At 39.8% G+C, this 25,803-nt stretch overlaps 1 protein-coding gene across 6 annotated transcripts; it reads right to left on the bottom strand.

The window, feature by feature from the left end:
• Positions 1-633: 633 nt before the first annotated feature.
• LOC135223813 (zinc finger protein Xfin-like) lies at positions 634-25,291 on the bottom strand. Of its 6 annotated transcripts, none has more exons than XM_064262647.1 (6): positions 25,126-25,285; positions 21,547-21,642; positions 19,834-20,370; positions 11,559-11,861; positions 10,744-10,860; positions 634-1,057 (listed from the first exon to the last, which is right to left on the bottom strand). In XM_064262647.1, the coding sequence occupies exons 2-6, from the start codon at positions 21,628-21,630 to the stop codon at positions 773-775; spliced, it is 1,326 nt and encodes a 441-aa protein (XP_064118717.1). In that variant the 5' UTR covers positions 21,631-21,642; positions 25,126-25,285; the 3' UTR covers positions 634-772. The 6 variants fall into 6 exon arrangements, with proteins under 6 accessions (XP_064118717.1, XP_064118716.1, XP_064118714.1 ...); XM_064262646.1 differs by lacking the exon at positions 634-1,057 and adding an exon at positions 2,207-3,133; XM_064262644.1 differs by lacking the exon at positions 634-1,057 and adding an exon at positions 6,405-7,016 and having other exon boundaries at positions 21,547-21,639; positions 25,165-25,287.
• Positions 25,292-25,803: the final 512 nt, after the last annotated feature.

Here is a 25,803-nt window from a genome sequence, read left to right as displayed (position 1 = left end):
CTGCCGCTCGTGGAAATCACGGCTGTATAATTGTTCGGTAAGACACTACAATAAAAACTTTAAAATATTGATTATTTTGCATTTTTGGTGTCATATTTCTTCTGCCAGATCAGCGTTGTAGGCGTTGTAACCCTGGAACATGCGTCGTAACCCTGGAAATAATTTCTGATGAATATAGTTGAAAAGCTCCTTAACCTCAGAACGTCATAAGCCGAACCCATCGTGACCTGGGGACTGCCTGTAGTCACCTCCATTTGTGCTTCCTTCCTTCAAACTTTTTGGCCTCTAACTTGTTGTCCAACCACTCCAAATCCCTCTTTTCACTCCCTTAGCACTGAATAGCCAGAAGTGTCATGGTGGTTGGCTTGAAAGCCTAACGTTCATGAAAATGTAACATTGTCAGTTTTGGTAGCCAGGTAGTAAACGTTCTTACCTGAAACGAACTGTGTGAGACACAACATACTTTCCATAAAAATTTTAATGAGAGCTTCTCAAAAAAAATTTCAATTTCACACTTCAATTAAAATTTCAATACGTAATTTCCAATCAAAATTTCAGTGCGTACCATTCCATAAAAATTTCAATACATAATTTTCAAAGAAGACTTCACATATAATTTTCATCGTCAATAACCTAGGCGTTTCAGTAGCCACAAATCAATCAATGAAATTTCCAATAAGAATTTCAATACATATCTACTCTCCAGTCAAAATTTCAACACACACTTTCCAATCAAACTTTCCATACGTACTTTTCAAGAACATTCATTCCCTCAGTTAGACTTTGGATAGGTAGGCAGACTAGGCAATGAAGAAGTCTGTTGCTGCTGCTGCTGCTGTTGTTGTTGTTGGCCCCCACTAAAGACCACAGGTTTGGTGGCATGTGTCATACTGTGTCGGTCGAGGTTGCAACGCTGTGTCGTGCGGTATGGGCAAAGAGTACAGGCAAAGGGCTTCTCCCCCGTATGAATTCTGATGTGCCTCTCCAAGCTACTGGCAAAGTCAAACTCTTTGTTGCAGTACGGACAGGGATGGATTCTCAAGCGGTCCTGGAGGTTCTGTAAAAGACAAAGAGAGAGAGTGAGAGAGAGAGGAGAGAAAAGGTCAGAGTTTATCATTAGCAGATTCTGAAAGGTGGGGGATTTATTTGATCCTAAGTGGACTATCCTGAGAATATCACTGGAACATCTATATATGGCTGTATTTTATTCAATTCCAAATAAACCAGTATTTTAAGACTGTGGTATTCTCTAAAGGCTGACCAGTTGGTATATACAAACCCACAGATATGATATTCATATGTTTGTGATATTATGGTAACAGTTCATTACTACTCACCAAGAACAAGTAGATATGATACATGTGGACAAAGTTTAAGTAACCAAAAGTTTAAGGTGAAAAGAAGGTAAATACGTAACTATGGAGAAAAGTATTCCCTTTCCTACTAACATCTACCATTCTAATGAAACATTGTCACTAAAACAATGATAACCAGTCAGGGAAATGAGATGTGGAAATTTCTTGATATCTACAGAACCCTTGTGTTAATAATTTGAAGACCCAATGTAATGCCACAGATAAAGATTTACCAAACTGATAGGCATTATTGAGGGAGAACTCTCCTTAGCTGCCATACCTAGGATGAACTCAAGATCTGATACCAGGTCAGTTGAACGGTCAAGAGCAGCAAGGAACTGTCGTGTGTAAACTCAACGGCAAAATGTTTGAACGAATTTATATGAAGATGGAACTAGGTAATCGCCTACTTACCTACGTTGAAAGGTCCTGGCAAAAATGAGTTTGTGAAATGAGCAGTCTGTCTTAAGTGTAGTAAAATGAAAGTTGTTCAGCTCAGTTAGCTAGAACTAACAAGCAACATGTTAAACTCATGAGCTGACACAATCATGTGCCTTACAGAATGCATCCCTTAGTCAAAATGACAGGGTATTCTAGGAAATACTTTTACAAATGAACCTAGTTAATCTTCCTCTACTGATGTGCCGTTTAAGAGATCTCAGATTTTTATTTACCTCCCGTTAACCAAACTTGGTGCATGTGTTCTGAATTTACCATCAAACCAATTAGAAAGTGTCGTCGCTTACATATTCTTCCCAACAATTCTTTCTTCACACTGACATGAAAAAAATCAGACATTAGTTAGTAGTGACATGTTGCATAAGGATTAATTATGGGAACTTCTCTTTAGAATCTTGATTTTATTAAGTAACAATGGCAAATTCCTAAAGTCAATAGAAAACATCTTAGTTTGAAAGATAACACAATCTGTACCCTTAAACAATTTTGGTGGGTCACTTAAAAACAGATCAAAACATAAACAAATTTTCATGAAGGAGATACATATAGTACCCTATTTTAGAATAAGTCAGTATCTCTTCAATTTCAATTTGTCCAAATTTGCATGATATCAAACATTCAAAAACAAACTAGAAAGCAGAAATGAAATACAGATTGTACAGAAAATACTTAATTTCAGCATGTTTAACATATAATAATGAGTCCCTATTGAATAGGGCATATTCAAAACATGTAATTTTGCGGATATCAGCACTCCATTATAATGAACAAAACAGTGAAAAGACATGACAATGATACAAGATCTTTATCTTAAAATCAGTTAGTTTTCATTAATAACTGTATACAAAAGTATGCAGAAGATTTCTCTACATGAATCCAAAATCATCCATAGTTCCAAAACATAATGAGAAATGCTATTTGTGTTTGGCTTATTTTTCTACAACACCTGAGGAAATAGCATTTGAGTTTTCTGAATTTCTGCCACTGCTGTCATCTACACTAGACACAGGGTCTGTGAGATGAACTCTCTTGATATGAACATTCAGGTTTCCCCTCTGAGCCGATCGGAAAGAACAATACGGGCACACAAACGGTTTTTCACCCGTGTGTTTTCTGAAATGTTGCTTGAGCCAAGATTCTCTGTCGGTAACATAACCGCACTCGGGAAACATGCACCTCCATTCCCTGGCATGCCGACTGTTATCTGTGTCCATCCATGAATCATTCACGACTTGTTTTTCAATTGCGTACCAATTTGCACTGCTCAACTCTCGAAATATGTTTCCTCTCGTGTTTTGGTATGTTTCTTCAAGGCAACCCTAGAAAAGCAAAGCCAATAATCAACCTTGTGTTTGCAAAGGCATAAATTCACAGCAATTTACATTAATCAAAGTTTGGAATACCAAAGTGAAAGAGCAATGAGAAGGAAAAAACATGAAAGTTGAAAATTAAGTGAAATATTGAAGATGAAGAAGGTATAGCTGAAGCAAAGATATAACAGGATGATGGAAGCAGAACTCAGAGAATTATTGAATGATGAGAATGAATATGAAATGGAGGATGTTGATATTGGTGAGGAACAAACAGGGAATACTAAATCTTGATGATACTGTTCTTAGATTACACTGGCCTCGTGGCACACCAAGAAAGTACCAAGAAAAGCCCTTGAGACTGTGAAGGATGAAAGTACTGGAAAGAAACACTGACCACGTCCACAATCCTTTACTGTTAATCATAATAATGGAGGAAGCTATAAAAGAATGCAAAAAGCAAAGAATTCTCAGAGCAGCCATACTATGTAGTAGATGACTTCATGTGAATGGTAGAATCAGTGAATGGTGACACAGAAACTTTATAAAATTAGGAAGAGTGGATTGGAGAACCAGAATTGAATGCCAGCAAAACCAAGATTATATTGACCAGAAAGGAAGAACATATCAGGGTGTACTATGAAAAATGGTCATTTGTTATTTTCTATATTGTACAGAATGAAAAAGATGGTGTCATTAAGAGCTGCTTAGAACATTATGGTGTGGATATTGTATAGATTTTCAGAGACCATGATATGTATACAAGGAGCCGTAATGAAGGGTTTTAAGATGACAATCTTATGATAGAAGGGCAGACGTTGAAGGACATATTAGGTGACATATTAAGGTATGAGTCTTCTATGAAAGCAGTACGAAAAACTTTACTAACACAGATAAAGCGATATGAGTTATTAAGCTACAGACAAACTGGAACATCACAAAGAAAATGAGGGTATTCTTAAAAAGTATGATTGCAAAATGCTGAAAATTAGGGCAGAATGTACAAAGAACATTATACAACAAACAATGAAGATGCAGAGAGATTGCACATCCCGATCCCACAAAATGAAATGAGACAGCTTTAACATGTAATAAAGGGAGAGAAGTAATCTTGGTAGGTGGCACTTGGAGGAAGGTCATGAATTGTGACTTGTACCAGATAGATATTCAGGCAGAGAGTGAATAAGACTGAGGAGAATAAAATGAACTCATCAGAAGTAGTATACATAATCCCATAAAGGCGAACATCTAATCGCACGGAGGGAAAACCAAAATTGAAAAATTAAATGATGGAAATGATAATGATGATGATGATGGAATACTTTATCTAGTAAGGTACAAATGCACAACTAATCAAAGCTATTCTACATCTCACTATGTACAGGAATAAAAGATTCCTCACAGTAAGGGGAAATATTTCTTAACCACTTCAAACTACTATGAACTGCAAATAACAAGGCAAATTATTGTCAACCCTAATAGTCTAAATATTTTTTCCTTACAATATCCTTATATTTAATACTGATAAACATATTCCTGAGTGAACAGTGCTTTACTACAACTACATTGATTATCTTTAAGCCCAGAGTTCAATAACCTTCCAGTGCATATCATAATGGGTTGCATAGATAAAATCTTTTGATTGTAAATACTTTCATTTGTTTCATAGTGCAGTTATGGAATCTTCTGACCTCCGCATACTTAAGTGAGGAGTAAATTCATTCTTGCTTTCCAATGACTTCCAGATGTATCAGTTGTATTTTCTATTCCCTCATATTGATTTACTTATAACATTTTCTGCAGGCTGATTTCCCTTTGGAACCCTCTCAGATTTATAGTCTGTTGACTCTGTCCATAAGGGTTTTGGCTAAAGATGTAAGGAAAGAAAGAATGAATTTAATCACTTTTACACATCCTATTTGTGCACAGAAATGCAATACAAAATTAATGGGTTTGTATAAAAACTAATTTTTCTTTTTATTAACTTATATGCTTTGCTGATGCAAATCACTATTTATCCTTTTGGCACAAAGGGATCACTGTCTACGAAAATATGATCATGTTCCTTGAAGTGGCAAGAGATGACCCATCAGGTGGTGCCCAACACATGACCCCCACAAGAAAATTAGGCTACTGGAACCCAAGGTAAGAAATGACATCACAGATTGGCACTCACAACAATACTGAAATTACTCTGTGGTACTAGTTAGCCAGGCAATTGGTAAGTCCAAATAAATGTCTTGGTTTAAAAAAGTAAATGAGCTTGTCAGGAAGTGTGACCTTGCATGGCATATACGTAGTACTGTGGTAGATAGTATCAACAAAGAAGAAAAGGTAGAAAAAGAAATCCCATTATAAAAAGCAAATAAAATACAGGACTTTGAAAAACGAACGGTACTAGGGTTGGTGAGTTTCTCTGTGCTTCCTGAGTATTTGCAGGCAGCAAACAGCAGAGGCCTTGAGCACTCATTACAAGTTTTTGCTTGTCTAATGATGAGATCATTCATTTACTAGAAATAAGCATTCCTTTTACATTTCATCCAGGCCTGTAATGCTCTTCTGAATTTTTGCCCTCTCAGTACCTGCTTGACAGTCTAGTGAGTTCTCAAAGGGACAAATACTCTTCCCCCGCTAAAACCTGATCTTCCACCACTACATTTTGGGAACCTCTTAATCCATGTATACTTTGAAATCCTGAGTGCCTCTTGAAACACCATCTGCTACAATTAATACACAGGAAGTATTTCTATTTTGAAATAATATACTACTGCAATTTGGTTAAACTACAGAAATCAAGTAATCTGTTGGTATATAAAGTTGTAGTTCCCTGTTTCTTTTTGCTGGAGAGAGTTGTCCATTACACAAGCATCAAACCTACCCATGGTATGTACAGTGTACTATATGTACATATATCTTTCCAGCAAGTTTTTCCATGAGCCTCAGTGCTCCTATGATTGTGTTTTATTATTCCCAGAACCTTCATCCTTTCCTTTAATTTATCTCACAACCAATAATCCTACTCGATTTGTTTTGCTCCCTAGTGTTGACATCTAAATTATGCAAATTGGAATTACCACCATGACTGACCAGCAATTTCTTTATTTTCACCAACAAATGTTTTCTACGAGTTTGGAGCCCTAGTACAAACTTCCATCCCCTTTTCTAACAGGCTGCAAGTGGAAAATCTGAAAACCTAAAGCCTAACAAGACCTCCATACATGTCCTCAAAATCCCATCTGGCTATCCTCAACTAAATTTGGATTGATTGAAAGAAATAGCTTGTAAAACTTTTTCTACATTTATTTTTGAAAAAAAAATAATCACAACATAAAGATACAGCATTAAGATAGAATGTTCTTTGTACAACACTTGTTAGATAAAAGAAAAGAATTTCTACTAGAATACAGTCGAGTACTTAATATTTAGAATGCTGAATTGGAAGGAAAAGTATACAAGTCCTGCACAATTACTCATAATCTAGTAGAACCATATCTTGTAACTCCTGATACTGGCAATCGCCCAGTGGCCCCTCTTGATAATAAAGATCAGAGTGATGCCTTTTTATATGAGCTTTCAAGTTGCTGCTCTGAGCAGAGCAATAGTCACACTTAGGGCACTGGAATGGCTTTTCTCCAGTATGAATGCGTAGATGCTTGCGCAGCTGTGAAACGTCTTGTCCCTTGTATCCGCAGATTTGACAGCACCTCTTCTCGAGTGAGTCGTTCAACTGGTCACCTGTTAGATGCCTCGAATCATCGGCAGTTATTTGGGAACTCCGTTCATTATAACTTCTACGATAAGTGTATATATCAGTGGGCTCTCTTGGTCCTTTAGCAGGATGGCTCGGCTGTCCACATACAACTTGTTGCCCCAACCCAGATCTTGCTTGCCCCTAGAATGTACATCAGTTCACTCGTACAGTCGGCATAAGCTTACTAAAGAAGTACATATACATACACAATGTACATGAATACATATTCATAGTACATACTGTAGTATATGTATACGGCATAAACAGCATATATGTAAATCTTACACATTTTTTACAGGAATTTCACTATTTTGTAGCATACAAACCATTGTTTTACAAAAGCAAATATCTCCCATTCAGCAAACTGGGAAAGGCATTCTTACTGTTTACAAGCTTGTGCTGGTGAGTACTAGGAATGGCCACCAATTTTACAATAAAAATCTTTATCTTATGCTTGATCTGTCAGTCACTGACAAAAACAAGAGGAGAAAAATTGTAAAACAATCACTTATATGCTTCAAAATACTTTCACCTTCTGGACAAAGCACCCTTACAAAAGAACCTCTGCGATCGTCAAAAACATCTTGAACATCCACAAAAAGCTTTCAACATATCTGCAGGAATCCTGAACTTCTCAGGGGGCCAAGGACTATACAACAACCTAAATTAAGATGAAATACTGTATACTGTACATATACAATTCCACAACTTTCCTCGCCAATCAGCCATCAGCACAGGCAAGTAAAATTTTACAAATTTCTCAAAAATCTATCAACCTATCAAAGAGGATTGAAATAGCTTCTGAAGTTAAAATGTCTGATCACCATAAGCAAACATATGAAGAAGAAAATAAACAAGTGGTCTAAATGACTGTACACTGACCTCTGTGAGATTAAAAACAAAGAATGTCCTTGGCAAAGATAAGCGAGGTCCTTTAGTTAATAACAGATGAGCTTCCTGAATGCAAAAATTTTTTTCCGCTTGAAATACGCCAAAATAGCCAGACCCCTAGGCACAGCCATGCCCTCCCAGAGACTGTCAGTAAAATTACACCATTTAAAATATACAAAAAACTATATACTATATGGTCTTTCCTACATGATAGCTGTAGAGTTCTGCTTAGAGGAATTTCATAGATATCATTTTCTGGAAACATTACAGCAATTAAATGTACTGCCCCCATAGATTATGGAAGTACGTAGTATTATCATTATAATTATAAGTGTTACGATTATTGTTGTTTTTGTCGCCATCGTCAATGATATTCTATATTAGTACAGTACATATTCATATGCAACTACCTAAAAAGTGTCCAAAGACAACTGCATCCATATACATATTAGAAGATGAAAGTATAGCAAGGAGTAGGATAACTGGCTTATAAAAATAATGATAAATAAAAAACAATAGTAGCTAAGACAAACAAAACAAGTCAAGGAAATGACAAAAAGTGTTTTAAAAGGGCATCACATCCCCTCTTAAATTGATGACCATTAACCTCCATAAAACTGCCAAGTAGACTATTCCACAGCTCTAAAGGATGGAGCCAGTGATGTCACTGGCCCTTCAACACACTATGGATGCTGATGACCTTAAAAGTGAGTAGTACGCAACTATTTTTAAGTCCAGGCTATAATGTTGATGGCAGAAGTTTTCTCTATTGATAGATGACCTCTTGACATTTTTAAACTACGGCTTGAATCATAATTATTATGGTTTATCTGGCAGACAGATTAACAGGAAAACGAATATTCCAGCAATAGTAAAACAAAGGTCTGAAGTATGAGGTACTTAAACCCACATCTGTGCAGATGTAAGAAGACCATTTACAATACATTTGCATGCTTTTACTGAAGACAGTACTGAAGGTTCTATGCAGTGTCCCTTCAACCCAGGCTCCCATTGCTTTCAATCTTTTACTTTTCCCCCATTCACTTCAGCCTCATTCTTCTTAGCTTTCAAACTTTTTAACTTGTTCCATTCTCATTTAGGAACAAGTCACCAATAAGAATCTGTGGATTTGATTAATTGGTCTGGTAAAATTTGAAAAACTTTTTACAACATACAATGAGCTTTTCATACAAACCCATCGATCACGTTAACCTCATCATTAAACTAACATCACAGACCATGCTGATGTGCTTAATGTGATTGACGGGTTTGTGATGAACAAACATGGTTTTGAGAAGTTGTCAGAAAATAAAAGCTTGGAAAAGGTGGCATCAAGCATATACTTCAAAAACTCTTTGTTTGACAAGAGCACTCCCTGTCCACAGTGAATCAAGGAGTAGGTGCTAGGTATACGACTGGCTAATTTGGCAGTCCCTGCATTAACTAAAATGTTTCTAAATTTCTAGTGTTGTTTAGCCTTAGCAGTGGCTTAATTTTTCATTTGGGACGAGAAACTAACTCCAATAAAAGTACCACCATACGTATTTCCAAGGCTAACAGTTGCACTCCTATAAATAACGAAAATCAACAAGGGTACTATAATACCATCAGATGAAAAATCAAACATACTCTACGTTTACAAAAAGCACCACCAATATTCATTCTCTGCTTCTAGAAAAGTAAAAAGCTCGTGTGAGATCCTGTGCAAAACCCTCAAATTATACTTTGGTTACATATCTAAGCCATGCTACTGGTTTCCACCCTTTTGCTTTCATTATCCAATACTTTTCTGGCTGACTTCACCTCCCCTTTTAATCATTACAATCACCTTGACATCAATTTTTTCTTTAGTGTACTTGGTTGGACATCAAATGAGTTCGCTCTATGCTCTTCTATAAGCACACTTCCACCTCAGTCTATGCCCTTTCTCCACTACTTCCTGGGCCATGTCACTGGTCTCGTTCTCCTCATGATTATACAGCTACTGCTTTTCTGATTAGTGGAACTGCTTTTCTGATTAATCTCCAAATTACTTGTTTAAAATGTGTGACCAGCACTCGGTTAAATGTCCCTCCTATGTATTAAGACATGAGTAAAATAAGAGGTCTTATCTATCATATGGTCACAACAATGCTAAGAAATCCCATGACAAATGCTTACAGAAGAATAAAGCTTACAGCATTAGTTGATGATGAAACACAAGCTACAAAAAAGAAAAATTATATATGACCACCTCAAAGATGTATCTTGTATACAATATAAAATTAATAATAACATGACCTCATTTACAGAGGGGGGGTTATCTAACGGATATATTATTAAAAAAAGCTGCAAGTTTTCAAGGACTGTGATTCCTCATTTCTGGTAGCTACCAGAGGACAGATAGTCCTTGAAAGCTTGTAACTTTTTTTCAAAAATCTCCATTAGATACCATCCTGTTTACATGAGGTCCTGTTATTAATTGTATGAATGAATAGAAAAACTGAGCAAGTGTTCAAGTTTAACAAAATTAAATGTGACAATTTCAGACTTCCAAAACACACACAATAGATATAATTTCTTGATAAAAAATTTGCACATGCAATTAATTCCCAGTACATGGAATGACTACATTGAGTTGGTTAAAAACCTACTCATGAAATAACTATCCAGGAAGGATGTACAGTAATTAGTTATAGCCAATGAGATGTGTCCTCCCAATGGTCTCCACCTACCTTTTACATTTGTTAGTAATTAGGATCAAAAGTTATGTCTCAGGCATCTTAGGCCATACAAGAAGAGGTTCCTTAAAAAGACTTGATTTTTCTTCATGCGAACACAGGGTTATTTCCTATCCGTAGTTAAGTTCTATCTCTTATTACGAGTACAAAGTAGAACAAAATCTGAAACTGATGGGTTTCTATTTGTGAAGAAAAATGAAAAACTAAAGGGTTTCTATCAGCAAATAAAAATGAAAGTGAAAACAAATGACCCTTACCATTGACTGTGTACTATGATGATTTGGCGGAAGGGACTTCTTCTCTGGAAATCCTTGTAAGTGGAATGCAGCCGAGTCTCTCTTACCACAGTCACTATCCCAACTATGTCCTCCATCCTAAAATACAATAGTAGACTTTAATTGGGAAAATTCTAGATGAGAATCAAACACAAAACAATCCAAAAACATAAGTTTACAAATACAACTCTCTTCATCCTTAATAAGATATCTTAAAAGCATTCTGTTTCCTAATTTATCAATCAGTATTTTGCCTATGCATTCACCTACTAATTTACTTTTTTCTTTTCTATATTGATCTCTTCTCTCTATATTCCCTATTACCTTCTGTTATTCACCATATTCATTGGAGCCTAGACTTTCACAAATGGAGTCCCCCACTCTAATGCAGGAGGAAGATCTACATGAAGCAATGACATACGGAATTTACAATAAAGTACCAGGAAATCCATTTCTTAGGATTAGTTTGAGTAAATCATTTGGATTTTCTATCAATAATGACCATGCCATTCTATAAATATTTCATATTCCTTGAGAAGAGATAAAATTGGGTGAAAAAGGGCTCTTAAGTAACTGTACAACTGTTTAACATAACCAATTATGGTTTGCATCAGACACAAATTCACCTATCACAGAAATTTTCAATTCAAAGCTTTTAAACCTCAAAAGAGATCATAGTTAACACTTCAACATATGATGGAATGTAGAAAATTCATACATCACAATTTTTTGAAGTTCAGATCAAAAGGTTGTTTCCTGATAGCATAAACTCAAGTAAACAACCAGAACATACTTACACTCTGTAAACTTGGACCTGGTATTGCTTGAGACACAATATCTTCAAAGGTCTGCGGTTGCAGTGGATACTGTTGTGGAATACTAGGATTATGAATATCTGGACTCACTCCACTTCCAAGAGAACTTCCGAAGTTTAACTCTCCCGATTCACTTGGTAATTTAGTTCCCTGTGGTGTGCACCTTGATTCCATTACAGAATTTTCTATATTATCATTTGTATCTGTATCTGTAAGCTGAATACCATCATCATCTTCGTACTTTACATCTGCTTCCTCTTTTATTACAAAGTCAGTTACCGGGGGCTGGAGAAAAAACATCTAAAATAAGTTAAATGGATCTTTACACTGCATGCACCAATGTATACTAAGATAGCGTAAAACTAATGTTTATAATATATACAGGCAGTCCCCGGATTACGACGGGCTCGGCTTACGACGTTCCGAGGTTAAGGCGCTTTACAATTATATTCATCGGATATTATTTCCAGGGTTACAACGCATGTTCCAGGGTTACGATGCCTACAACGCAGCAGAAGAAATATGACACCAAAAATGCAAAATGTTATTGTTATTATACAATTAAGTTTGTTCATACTTACCTGGCAGATATATATATAGCTGTATTTTTCTGACGTCCGACAGCAAATTCCAAAAACTCGCGGCACACGCAGTGGGCGGCCAGGTGGTAGTACCCATTCCCGCCGGCTAGGGAAAGGCGGATATCAGGAACCATTCCCATTTTCTATTCATGATTTTTTATTAATGCCTCTGTCTCCTGAGGGGAGGAGGGCGGGTAAGTATGAACAAACTTAATTGTATAATAACAATAACATTTTGTTCATGCCACTTACCTGACAGATATATATATAGCTGAATCACACCTTCGGATGGTGGGGAAAGACAGAATAGGATTTTTTGGGAAACTAAAATTAAGTAGATGATATACATCTTGGTTCCTTACCTGTTTGCAAAGTAGACTATGTGATTACTGTCACGTAAGGCTGCTTTTGCTTAATTACAGAGTTGCCAGCCAGGTGGAGACCTGTAGTGCTGGTGCGCTCTGGATGATCTGTCAACGGGTGCGAGACCTCAGCGTGACAAGATCATCGAGGCCATACAAATGAGGGCAACGAAGCAACTGACCACCACCTGACCAACTATACACAAACCCCTTAAAACTAGCTAACGGATGGGAGATCTTCACATAAGACTCACCACAACCTAAAAACACAACAACCTAACTTAACCTAACTAAGGAATAGGGAAAGAGCTACTTCCGGACCCCAATACTGTGTCCGCAGAAACGTATGGCCCCAGTGCATTACAATCGTCATAGATCGTTCTCACATCCCTTAGGTAATGTGAGGCGAAGACGGAGTTGCTCCTCCAAAAGGTACAATCGAGGATGTCCTTGATTGACATGTTCTTTTGGAAGGCAAGAGAGGTAGCGACGGCTCGTACTTCGTGCGCTTTTACTCGGAAGAGGCTCAAATCAGTCTTCTGGAAAGATGAATGAGCCTCCCGAATGGTGTCCCTTAGAAAGAAAGCCACTGCATTCTTTGATAAAGGTAAACTCTGGCCTCTTCACAGAGCACCAGAGGTTACCTGAGGGACCTCTAACCTCTTTAGTTCTATGCACGTAGAACTTGAGAGCCCTTACCGGGCAAAGGACTCTCTCTGGTTCTTGGCCCACCAGACTTGACATACCTTTGATCTCAAAAGTCTTCGGCCAAGGGTTCGAAGGATTTTCATTCTTCGCCAAGAAAGATGGGTTCAACGAGCAGACAGCATTGTCCCCTTTGAAGCCCATTAACTTGCTAAACGCTTGAATTTCACTAACTCTCTTAGCCGTCGCAAGAGAAGTTAGGAAAAGAGCCTTCCTTGTCAGATTCCGAAGAGACGCTGTCTGAAGCGGTTCGAAAGTGTTCGACATAAGGAATTTCAGGACTACATCCAGATTCCATGAAGGGGGTCTCATTTGAGGAACCTTCGAGGTCTCGAAAGACTTCAAAAGGTCATGAATATCCTTGTTGTCAGACAGGTCTAGGCCTCTGTGCCTAAAAACCGCTGACAACATGCTTTTATATCCCTTGATGGTAGGGACCGCTAATTTCTGCACATTTCTGAGAAATAGCAGAAAATCAGCTATCTGGTTCACAGAGGTCGAGGAAGAGGAAACTCCCTCCTTTTTACACCATGCCCTGAAGGAAGCCCACTTCGACTGGTAAACAGCTCTTGTGGAAGCACGTCTCGCATGTGCGATTGCTCTCGCAGCTGCCTTCGAAAAACCTCTCGCTCTGGCCAACTTTTCGATAGTCTGAACGCAGTCAGACTCAGAGCGGAGAGGTTTTTGTGAAACCTTTCGAAGTGAGGCTGTTTGAGTAGATCTTTCCTCCAGGGCAATGTCCTTGGAAAGTCTACAAGGAAAGACATGACCTCTGTGAACCATTCTCTTGCTGGCCACATCGGAGCGATCAGGGTTAGCCTTGTCCCTTCCGAGGCCGCAAACTTCCTCATGACTTCCCCCAGAATCTTGAATGGTGGGAAGGCATAAAGGTCCAGGCCCGTCCAATTCCAAAGCAACGCGTCCACCGCGATTGCCTCTGGATCCAGGACCGGGGAGCAGTAAAGAGGAAGTCTCTTGTTCCTTGACGTTGCGAATAAGTCGACCAGTGGACGTCCCCACAGCGTCCACAGGTCTCGACAAACGTCCTCGTGCAAGGTCCATTCCGTCGGAAGGACTTGGTCCCTACGACTGAGAAGGTCTGCCCTGACGTTTTTGCACACCTGCAATGAATCTCGTCAGGATCGTTACCTCTTTCCTTTTTGCCCACAGCAGAATCTCTCTCGCTAGGGAGTACAACGCTCTGGAGTGTGTACCTCCCTGGTTTTTTAAATAAGCGAGTGCTGTGGTATTGTCCGAGTTTATCTGAACAATCTTGTTCTCCAAACTCTTCTCGAAGAACTGCAGGGACAGAAATACTGCTGCCAGTTCTTTTACATTTATATGCCAGGCTACCTGTTCCCCTCTCCAGGAGCCTGACACTTCTTTCCCCCTAGTGTTGCTCCCCATCCTGTGATGGAAGCGTCTGAAAACAACACTAGGTCGGGGCTCAAAAGACTTAGGGACACACCCTCTTGCAGCTTCTGAGGGTCCAACCACCATCTTAGGTGGTTCTTGATCGGAATCGATATCCTCAATACTGCATCGAGATCGTCTTTTGCCTTCCACTCGTCTGCCAAGAAGAATTGGAGAGGCCTGATGTGCAGTCTTCCCAAGGAAACAAACCTTCCAGCGAGGAAATGGTCCCCAGCAGACTTGACTCATCCATTCCCTCGCCGAGCAAGTCTCCTTCCTTAGAAAGGCTGAGATCTTTTCTAAGCCTAGCTGCTGACGTTCCTGGGACGGAAACGCTCGAAAAGCCACTGAATCCATCTGAATCCCCAGATAACACGATGGACTGTGTTGGGGTCAGATGCGACTTTTCGAGGTTGACCAGAAGTCCCAGGGACTTCGCTAAGGCTAAAGTGAACTGCAAGTCCTTCAGACACTTCTCTCTCGACGACGCTCTGATCAGCCAGTCGTCGAGGTATAGGGAAACTCTTATTCCCGAAGAGTGTAGCCACCTCGCTACGTTCTTCATCACTACTGTGAACACCATCGGAGCCGTGGTCAGTCCGAAGCACATCGCTCTGAACTGCCAAACTTTGTTGTTCAAGACAAATCTTAGATATTTTCTTGAAAGAGGGTGGATCGGGATGTGGAAGTACGCGTCCTGCAAGTCCAAGGATACCATCCAGTCGCCCGGTCTCAACGCTCCCAGAACAGAATGAGGCGTCTCCATCGTGAATTTGATCTTTTCCACGAAAAGATTGAGCCTGCTTACATCTAGAACTGGACGCCAACCTGACGACTGCTTTGGTACTAGGAAGATTCTGTTGTAGAAACCTGGAGACCCCAGGTCCGCGACTTGTTCCACCGCTCTTTGTCGATCATCTGTTGAAGGAGATCGAACAAGACTTTCTTCTTTTCTCCTTGGTAGGATGGAGAAAGGTCTCTGGGAGTCGTAGAAAGAGGAGGAAGATCTAAAAAGGGGATCTTGTACCCATGCTCCACGATCTTGAGGGACCAAGAGTCCGTGTCTCTCTCTCTCCACGCTCCCGCAAAATACTTCAGTCTGGCTCCGACTGGTGTCTGAAGGACATGCTTTTCACTTGGAAGGCTTTGGTTTAAAAGAAGCTCTTCCTCGTGAAAACCCTCTCCCTCGAGGAGCTGCTCTCGAGGGGGGAGCCCCACGAAAGGGCTTTACTTTCTTCGGCGGACGAACTGCAGCCGAAGAGGTTGAAGGTCCGGCCGACCGTCTTGTAGACTGGGCCAAAGATCCTGAGTAGCCTTCTCTGTAAGCTGTTCGTCAGGTCCTTTACCAAAGTCTGGGGGAAGAGATGGTTCGAAAGAGGCGAAAACAACAAGTCCGCTTTCTGAGCTGGCGTCACTGAACGAGCTGTGAAGTTGCACAGCAAAGCTCTCTTTTTTAACAAAGCTGTTCCAAAGTGAGATACTAGCTCTTCCGAACCATCCCTGACGGCTTTGTCCATACATGCTAACACGCTGGACAGCTCCCCCAGACTAAGAGATTCTGGGCTTCTCGCTTGCAAATCCAGAACTCCCAAACACCAATCAAGGAAGTTGAAGACTTCCAGCGTCCTGAGCAGACCTTTCAAATGATGGTCTGTCTCCGACGCGGTCCAAGTTACCTTGGCAGAGGGTAGCGACCTCCTCTGTAAGTCTACAAGGCTGGAGAAATCTCCTTGAGCCGAAGAAGGGATACGAACTCCCACTTCGTCCTTGGTCCTATACCAAATGCCTCCTTTACCACTAAGTTTAGTAGGAGGCAAGGCGAAGGTCGTCTGCCTTGGTCTCTCCTTCTTATCATCCAGTCCTGGAGCTTCTTGAAAGCACGTTTCGTCGATAGAGAAGTCTTCATCTCTACGAACTCCGGGATTTTCCCCGTTTCGATGAAGAAAACTGTGAAGGAGGAGACTTGGGAGCTGCGGGCTGAAATTTGTCCTCAAAAGAAGAACGCAAGAGTCTAACTAGGACTTTGTAATCCGAGGTAGAAGGGGCTGTAGCAGGTTCCTCTTCACCCGATTCAGCCGAACTACCTAGTTCTCCTTCTTCTCTAAACGGAAGAGGAGAACGTCTGTCAGGAGAAGGCGTCCTATTGGCGGGTCTTAGCAAGATCAAAGACCCCTATCCTTGCAAGATGCAGCCTTATCACGGCTGTCTTCTTTCTGACGCTTACTGCTCGCTGATGGAAGAGCGTCCTGAGGCGGACCGAGCGTCTGTTCCGCGCCTTCCGCGGCAGTCTCACCTGCCCGAGAAGCGTCTTTACCTCTCTTCGCTGGCATACGTGCCTGAGCGCGTAAAAAAGCGTCTGGGGGTAAGACTTCTTGTTCAGAATCCCCGAAAGCGTCTTGAAAGGAGGCCTGAACGTCCTGGCGAGCTTCCTGCCAAGCGTCCTGTCTAGCGTCCTGGAGAGCGTCCTGCCGAGCGTCCTGTGTAGCGTCCTGGCGAGCGTCTGACGAACGTCTGCCCCCCCCCTAGCGTCCTGCCAAGCGTCCTGACGAACGTCCTGCCTATCGTCCTGCCAAGCGTCCTGACGAGCGTCCTGACAAGCATCTTTGCCGAACGTCCTGCCGACGTACCTTGCACAAAGCGTCTTCAAAAGCGTCCTGTCGTAACGTCCTTCTATAAGACGAACGAGATCGGCGAATCGCTGAAGGAGAAGCGATCGGCGAACGAGACGCAGGAGGAGAAGGAGACGGAGACTGCTTAGTCCTCTTGACAGGCAGTCTAAGGTCCTTCTCCGCTTAGGCTCGACTGCTGCTGGGCGAAGTCCTCTGAGCCATAAGCGAGGATAGCTGGTCCTGAAGGGACAAAAGAATGTTCTTCGTTGGAGAAGAATGAGTCGAGGAAGCAGGACTGGTCCTGTGAGAAGACGAGGGGCGAGGGGACGCCTCCTTCCTTCTCAAAGGAACAGCTACCTGTTTCTCAGGTATACGCGCCTGTGCGCGCAACCTAGCGTCCTCATCGGAGGAGATCCTACCTCTCTTCTGAGGCGGAAAGACATCATAAGCGTCTTCCGACGAAAGCGGCGAAAGAGGACGTGAAGCGTCCTCCGCAGAAACGTCCTCTTTAACGGACGAGAGTCTCTCCGAGCGCTCCACCCCTTGTGCGGGGAGGGACGCTTCGGAGGACGAGAAGCACTCCTTCATGACGCGTGCTCGTGCACGGTCCTTGGCAGCCTGGGTCTTTGCTACATGGTCTGCCGAAGGGACGCCAGATCGGTGGGAAGCCCCCGTAACCCTCTTGCGGCTTTCGACATACCTCCTCCCTGGGTCTTGGGAGTCTGATAGAGGTCTAGGCCTAGAGGCATTATGGGGCCGATCTGACGCCCCCTCCACAACACTGGGGGCACGATCACACACTTGCACCGAGCCAGTTTCTAAGGCTTTCACTTTGGTCTCCAGAGTGCGAAGGGACTCCAAAATCATAGAGAGAGCATCCGCTCCTCCCGACACAGAATCAGAGCCCGAAGGCAACACAGGTTTAGGGGTTGTAAACACTACAGGTGTTAGTGCAGGAGAAACGTTAGTCTTACCTTTGGAAGAACCACTTCTTGAGGAAGACCTCCTGATCCTATCGCGCTCCAATTTAAGGCGATAGGACTCATATGCTCTCCATTCATCATCAGTCAATTTCTCACATTCCTTGCACCGATGATCAATCAAACAATGAAGCCCCCTACAACTCATACATACTGTGTGGGGGTCTACCGATGCTTTCGGTAGCCTCACCTTACAATCAGCCCTCACACACACTCTGAACTCACACCACTTGATCCAGACATATCTTATAGAGAAAAGTCAATCCAAAATCAAAAAACGGTCCACTATCGCGCATGCCAATTCAACAATCCAATTCAATACCAACAAAATCAATCAGATACTTAAAAACGAGTCAATTTCCAAAAAATCCTGAGCAGAGGTCTGTAAACAGATGTTTACTGACCGGCGACAGAAAAAAATATGAATAGAAAATGGGAATGGTTCCTGATATCCGCCTCCCAGCGGCGGGAATGGGTACTACCACCTGGCCGCCCACTGCGTGTGCCGCGAGTTTTTGAAATTTCTGTCGGACGTCAGAAAATACAGCTATATATATATCTGTCAGGTAAGTGGCATGAACAAAATAAGCAATATTTGAAGGTTTTTTTTATGAAAAATGCCATAAGAATGCAGTTTACATGGTTTTCAATGCACCCAAAGCATTAAAAGTAAGCTTTTCTTAGGATTTTTGACGATGTTCCGGCTTACGACGATTTTCGGGTTACAACGCATCTCAAGAACGGAACCCCCGTCGTAACTCGGGGACTGCCTGAATGTAGGACTTGATCAGTATGAAGAACATAAACCTTCAAGTCTACAGTACTTTAAAAATCCTAAGCATGTAATTAGCCACTACATAGCGCCTGGATCAAATATCCAATACATATGACAATTCATACTGCTGAGCACTGCACAAAATGGAATCAAAATTTTGGATCAGTACTTAGTACAATCTACAGCAAATTTTTGTTTGCAAGTATAAAAAAAATTACCGTAAAAGTTTATAATTATGAAAATAATATATGGGTAGACAGATTAAGAACTGACAAAGGTCTTGAAATTTTAGTAATGGTAAAACTTCCATTTTCTCAAACCTTATTTCATTTTCCAATTTGCTTTCAAGTTTATATATTTTAATGGTCATCCAAAGAAATTGATGAACCTAACACTAAGATGACAGATTTATCTGTGAAAATGTTTGAAAAATCCTGATGTTTTCATTTGAACACCAACATAACAGTTAGTAAAATAAAAAATAGAATAAAATTTTTTAGAAAAGTCAAAATATCTGGAACAGATACAGGCACAGTCATTACAATGGTGGAACATTAGTTGAACAGTCAATGAAAAACAAAATTATGTAAGGCAACAAATGGTTACACAGTTCAAACAAATGACTGACCACTGAAAAACAAACAAAAGGATACTTCAGTACTGTATCTTTGAATTATCTATTGAACTAATTAAGAAAATCAGTGGTAATTCACCAGCAGTTAATTCAATTTCTAATAGGCTACCCAAAGTCTTACTGGCTGCATAATGTATGTGCAAAAAACTCTAAAAGAAATCAATAAATGGTAAAGGAATAATCCTATTACATACTCACATGCTGTTCACCACTATGGCTTTCACTAAATCCCTTCTTTGTACTCTTGTCTGGATTTTCATATGAGGAAGTATCATTATGCACAACACGTTCTCCACTTTCTGAACTAACGCTGTCGTCAGAAGACATGTAACTGGTTTTTTTAGTGGGAGGATGAGACTCTGCTCCTGATGGATTTTCCTCATGCCTCCTTTTTCTATGTTTCGTTTCACTTGCACATTTCACCTCAGGGTTATTAGAATCCTCTTCATGTTGTCCAGGTTCATCAGGTACTGCTAAACCTTTGATTCTTAAGCATTCTGCTGCTTTGATTAGACACGCAAGATCATTTTGCACAACATTTACTTCACCAATATACATATAGTTCAACAGAGCCTCAAGGTCCTGTTGGCGAATATCCTTCAGAACAATAATTGGATGCTTACAAGGAGTTCTGTTCAGTATTTCAACAAAATAGTCGCTACACGTTGAGAGCACGATTTTATGGACACTGTAAAACTTGCCATCACAAGCCAGGGTGATATCACTGTAGTTTTCCTGGGAATAAAAGGATTGATGATGATGAATATTTTTCCAGATTATACTAAATTGTCATGATATAGCATAGGCATACAACCTCTTAATTTTTTAAATAAGAATACCGTACAGAAACATATTTTTGACATTTTTGTTCCAAATACACAAATCATTTTTACTAAATCTTTAATTCTCAGCCATATGGATACGCAGTGCTGAATCACTGGCTGAAATGAGGAGTGATAGTTAAGAGGTGGATGAACCTCACCTATAACAGAGAGACCCCTATCTCACCTGCTGAAAGCTCAAACTGCTTTACTTTTTCTGAAGACCAATATGAAGTGGTAGGAGACCAATTCCTCCCACTCCCTGTTTAATTATAAGGTCATGCTAGGTCTTTATCAATGCAAGCCAAAAAATAATAAACAGTCTTACTGTTTCCAAGTCCTACACAAATGGATTGCATTAATGTGATAACTTCTATTCATGTGTACCCAGATAGATACAGTGAAAAACAAACGCTAAAATAAATAAAGAGTAAACACAACTGCTTGTTAATTGCCAAGCTGCTTTAGTCAAGTGCCAGGTTAACAAAAAAAACCACCAGCGGCAGAAAAATATAAATAGTAACACTAACTATATAACTTTACTTGAAAATATGTAACTTTACATGAAAATATGTATTATACATACATCATGTCTCAAAATACAATTACATATTGAAGGATATCACTAAGAGCACAGATCATTAACACTTGATACACAAACCTATTGCCAACACACAAAACTTTTCAGGGATGCATGGGTTTTGTGGGGGTAATGTCAGCTACAAAAAATAAATAGGAAATAAAGTATACATATTATTTTAAAGTAAAATAATCTGAAGAAAAGGAAATGAATGATAGGAATTGGTGACTACAGGAACTTTTGATAAGCATATTTCCTAATGATGAAACTCAGTAAAGAGAGCTTTCAGCCAGTACAACAAGTGAAGACAACTTCATCCTAAGGCTTACAACATACTTTCCTTGCTTAAAAAGTAATTTGGCACTTGCTTTTCCAGTATTACCATGAATTACTTTACAAACAGTATAATGTTTGTAAGTTATATGAGCGCAAAAGTAAGAATACTTACAATAAATATATCCATCTATTAACACTTGCTCAGTTAAAGAGGGGAATCTGAAAAAAACTAACCTTGTTTCTTAAATTGGATAACGCCAGCATGAACGACGAGTGGTGATTATTCCACCGGAGAGAGAGCAGCCCATCACTAGACATCCTGACGGACTTCTGGAACAGTAATCATTATAATTACTCAGTTGTATAAATACTATAACTAAAAAGGAACATTTCTAAGTTGTCTCAACTGGGAGATTTATTCAAACTTCCATCAACTAAAAGTGTAAATGCAGTAAAAGTCGAATTGTTCAGTAACCATACAGATCCTGATTTTTCAGTTCTGAATGGACAACCATATAATTACTTGATTAAAAAAGGATGGTCCTTTAAACCTACATAATATGACTAAATAGCCTATGTCATACATCCAATGATGACTATTCTAGGCTAACACTTCACTGTTCAGGGGGCAGGATATCATCTATAAACCCTGTATATATTCTCTCATCAAATTTAATGGATTGGACATAAAATGAGGGTAAAATTTTACAATAGTTGCACGGCCTGATTCCTGTCAGTTGTCGACCAGGACAGGTTCATCATACATAAATAGACCTAACCTTTCCTATAATGCCAGGTCCGGACCTAACCAGATCTTGACCTAATCCAATCTTACCTATCTAACTTAACTTACGGCGGTGTGGCCCCTGGAAATGGTGGGGAGAGGGGGGGGGGAGGGGGGAGAGGAAGCTTCAAAAAATGCTGTAACCTGTCCCAGTCGGCAACTGGAGGGAACCAGGCCCTGCAATTTTTGTCAAGTTCTACCGAAATGAGCTCTCTCTATTATCTTCCCTCTGCTCTTTCTGCCAAAACCCCCAGCAGGTCTATGGGAGGTATAACATTAAAAAATCAATACATTGCACACTACAAGCCTAAATATGCATACACCAATGCATCAACGTGGACCACCCACAAGTCATGATCCATCACGCCACATTCTACCCTTGGCCAGCTAATCTGACATTACTGTAGAGTTACTTGACCCAGCCTGACCATATCAATAAAGATATTCACCCCCAATGAATTCAACCTTCATAGATATTCAAACCTGGGCTATTCAAATCTAGGCATACCAATCTTCTTCTTTATCTTCAGTTTTTCCCATATACGGAGTCACTGTTTGTTATTAGATTTCTCCATCTTCTGCGATCAAGCACCATTGCCTCACTCCCATTCCTCTCCCACATATCCCTGTAAACTGTCTCTCCATCTTATTTTTGGTCTACCTCTCCTCTTCGTTCCAGGTACTTCCACGTTAATGGTTCTTTTACGTACAGAATCCTCCCCTCCTATCATAACATGCCCAACCCATTGCAATAGTCTCTGTTGCAACTTCTTTGATACTTCTGTAACTTTCACCAGACCTTTTATGAAGTCATTCCTTATCCTGTCTCTCCTTGTCACTATGCACATCCAAGTAACATTCTCATTTCTGCCACTCCATCCATCTTTCTTGTGCTTTCTTCATGGGCCATGTTTAACGCAGGTCTGACAATGCTTTTGTATGTTTTTCCCTTCAGCTTTACATTCTAAATCTTTTGTCGATAATTTGAGGCAATAACTTGGCACAGACCGCAAGGAACGTTCCCGCGAATACGACAGCCACTAGGGGTTGGGGCGTCGAACGTATTTCGCTGTGATTAGTACTGGCCCCTAGGGGTTAATTACAGTTGATCCCTCAAAAATAATGGTAAATTCTTAATAAGCAACCCAAATACTACATTAAACTGCAAATTCCAAAGAAATACCTGATGCAGAGTTATTGCCTAGATTTACCCTTTTGTCACATAGCTCACCTGATGTTATCCTCCAATTGCACCAAGCTGATTGTATATTCTGTGGTTCACTTCCTCCTCCATCCCTCCAAAATCAATGACACATGACCCAAAGTACTTAAATGATATATAGCTCTTTTTGCTTGGTCTGGGCATACCAATAATGCCCAAAAAACAGCTCAGGTTAAATACCTTAGAATAGGGTAAACAACTGCAGACGATCCATCGTCATCGTGTGGTCAGGCCTTATTCACTCGATATTTAATTGGTGAAACAAGAATGCAATTACAACTTTAAGCATACCATTCAAAAGATTGAAGTTTCGTCAACATAATGTGATGTATGAAAGCCCCATACAAACTAAAATATGCAGGTGAGCTCTTCGTAAAATATGTTTTCAAGGCAGTTTTGAAATCCAATATGGCAGCAATCGCGTGACTGGCCGTTCTAACCACAGATAACCCACCATCTTTCCCAGCCTTCCCAGCACTCATTTGAACAATGCTAGCATATATATGTAACCTGTATTGATCTTACTCAAGATTGCAGTCGTAATCAGCACAATAAAACAACATTTTGTTGCTTATATTAGTAGTAGTATGAAACTTTTTATTCCTGGGATCGTGGTTTGAACTGAAATTCATTTTTACCTTGTAATCAGTGGTTTTATCCTGACTGCCATCACAACTGAAACTCCACAGTGCTTATTTGATTGTAATTGTATACATTTTGGTCTTAATTCACTCCAAATTGCACATGAACCACGTTGCGGTTCCTGGTTCCTAAGCACTCACTCCACAAACACAGTTACGAGCAGCAGACGACTACACTGCTTAATAGGTGCAAAGCTTTATTCCCTTAATTGTTTACTTTATTCATTATTTAGTTTAACTTTACCTTAATACTTCAAAATGTTTATTTAATTCATGTCTATTATCCCATTTTGCAACCAAATTAACTCCGAAAAATTACATATATTTCTGACGTATATACTTACGAGCAGACAACGTGCCGAAAAATGACTCATTGTTGGCAATCTAGTGGAGCTTCACACATACGCCGATGCATTTACAAACTGTTTTCCATGAATTCTAGTTGTCATAGTAATGCAGTAATGATAAAATTGCTGTAATATGTATATATACTACAAATAGATACGCTAATTTCACTTATTTCCCCGGTTTTGTGTAAGTCTTATACCCAGTTTGAAGGGTAAACACATACCAATAGACAACAATGATAAACAATTGAAGAGTGCAAAACGCCGCAAAGATTGCTGTAGTTCCCTTGGATAAGTAGTGGTTGGGAGTCGTGTTTACGATTGTTGTGATGAAAGTGCCCCAGCATCTATGGGTACAAGTGGTGTGCGGATTCAGCACAGGAAATGGGAAGTTTGTTGACACAAGCGACTCCTCAAACATCGAGATGGCGTCAATCTTCTAAACATTTTTAATTATAAGTAAAAATTTCGAAAGCATCATGGGGTAATGTGCACTGCGTTGGTCAAACTTTTCATTACCCTCTGTTTAAATCTTAAAATATGGCCTTAATTTCTAACTTTGGAGAAAATAGGCACTTACCTACTTCGAAAGGAGAGTAGAGGTCTTGAGGTCCTGCTATCACCACCAACAACTCATGACTGATGACCATCTCCGGTGTCAGGGCGTGTTAAAGTACTTTTTCGGAGGGTGGCCAAAAACGCGCTAGTCAAGAGAGTTGGCAAGTCCAGCTACCTACTAGGCCTACTACCTAGATAGCTAGGTAGGTAGATAAGAGATGGCCTCACCTTCTCTTAGGAACAAAATAAGCATTAACTTACTATTATTTAGAGATAATGTTACATATTCACCAAACACACCAATCTACTCCGTAGCAGTAAGTCACAGAATTCAAAAATTCTTCATTTTCGGCTTTGCATCGACGGTAAAATCGACAGGAAGCGTCTTGAGCTATCGACTGTGGCCATTGACGGATCGGCTGGATGTAAACAAAAGAGGCGTCGTCTATTCGGCAGAAACAGTTTTAAAACACGTTTACCCTTTCAGAAAAACTTATTATTTTTTTAATATTTCTGCTCGGATATGCATTAATTTGTGATCATAAACTAAATCCTGCATTTCTCATATGGATAATAATAATGATATTACTACGAAAATACAATGCTGGCATATAAAACAATACTAAATATATTCAATCTTAAACGGGCGCGTTCTATAAACCATCCGAAAACACAAATATCAATTTGCTAATATAAATTATGTTACAATTTTAAATATCTTTATTCAGGAATGTGTTATTTTGCGTATATGTACTAAATCAGGTCTTTCTGATGGTAATAATAACTATTAAAATGCAATACAATCTCTTACACGGGCGTGTTTTGTAACTATCCCTCAAAAACCGATTATTGAGACGTTTACGAATATAAACTAGAAAATGTCTTTCTGGTGTTAATAATAATAATTAGACAACTAACAAAATACAAGACTAATATACA

The sequence above is a fragment of the Macrobrachium nipponense genome, chromosome 10 (genome assembly GCF_015104395.2).
Source record: "Macrobrachium nipponense isolate FS-2020 chromosome 10, ASM1510439v2, whole genome shotgun sequence".
Lineage (NCBI taxonomy): Eukaryota > Metazoa > Arthropoda > Malacostraca > Decapoda > Palaemonidae > Macrobrachium > Macrobrachium nipponense.
The sequence above is the reverse complement of the archived record's forward strand: the minus strand, read 5'-3'. Positions and strand labels throughout refer to the sequence as shown.

Excerpts from the sequence above, each read along its gene's own strand:
- LOC135223813 (XM_064262642.1), bottom strand. The coding sequence starts at position 21,630 with ATGTCTAGTGATGGGCTGCTCTCTCTCCGGTGGAATAATCACCACTCG. Across the intron at positions 20,371-21,546 it reads TATCCAATTTAAGAAACAAG|GAAAACTACAGTGATATCAC; the intron begins GTTAGTTTTTTT and ends TTTTATTCCCAG. Across the intron at positions 10,861-11,558 it reads CAGGTCCAAGTTTACAGAGT|GATGGAGGACATAGTTGGGA; the intron begins GTAAGTATGTTC and ends ATTGTATTTTAG.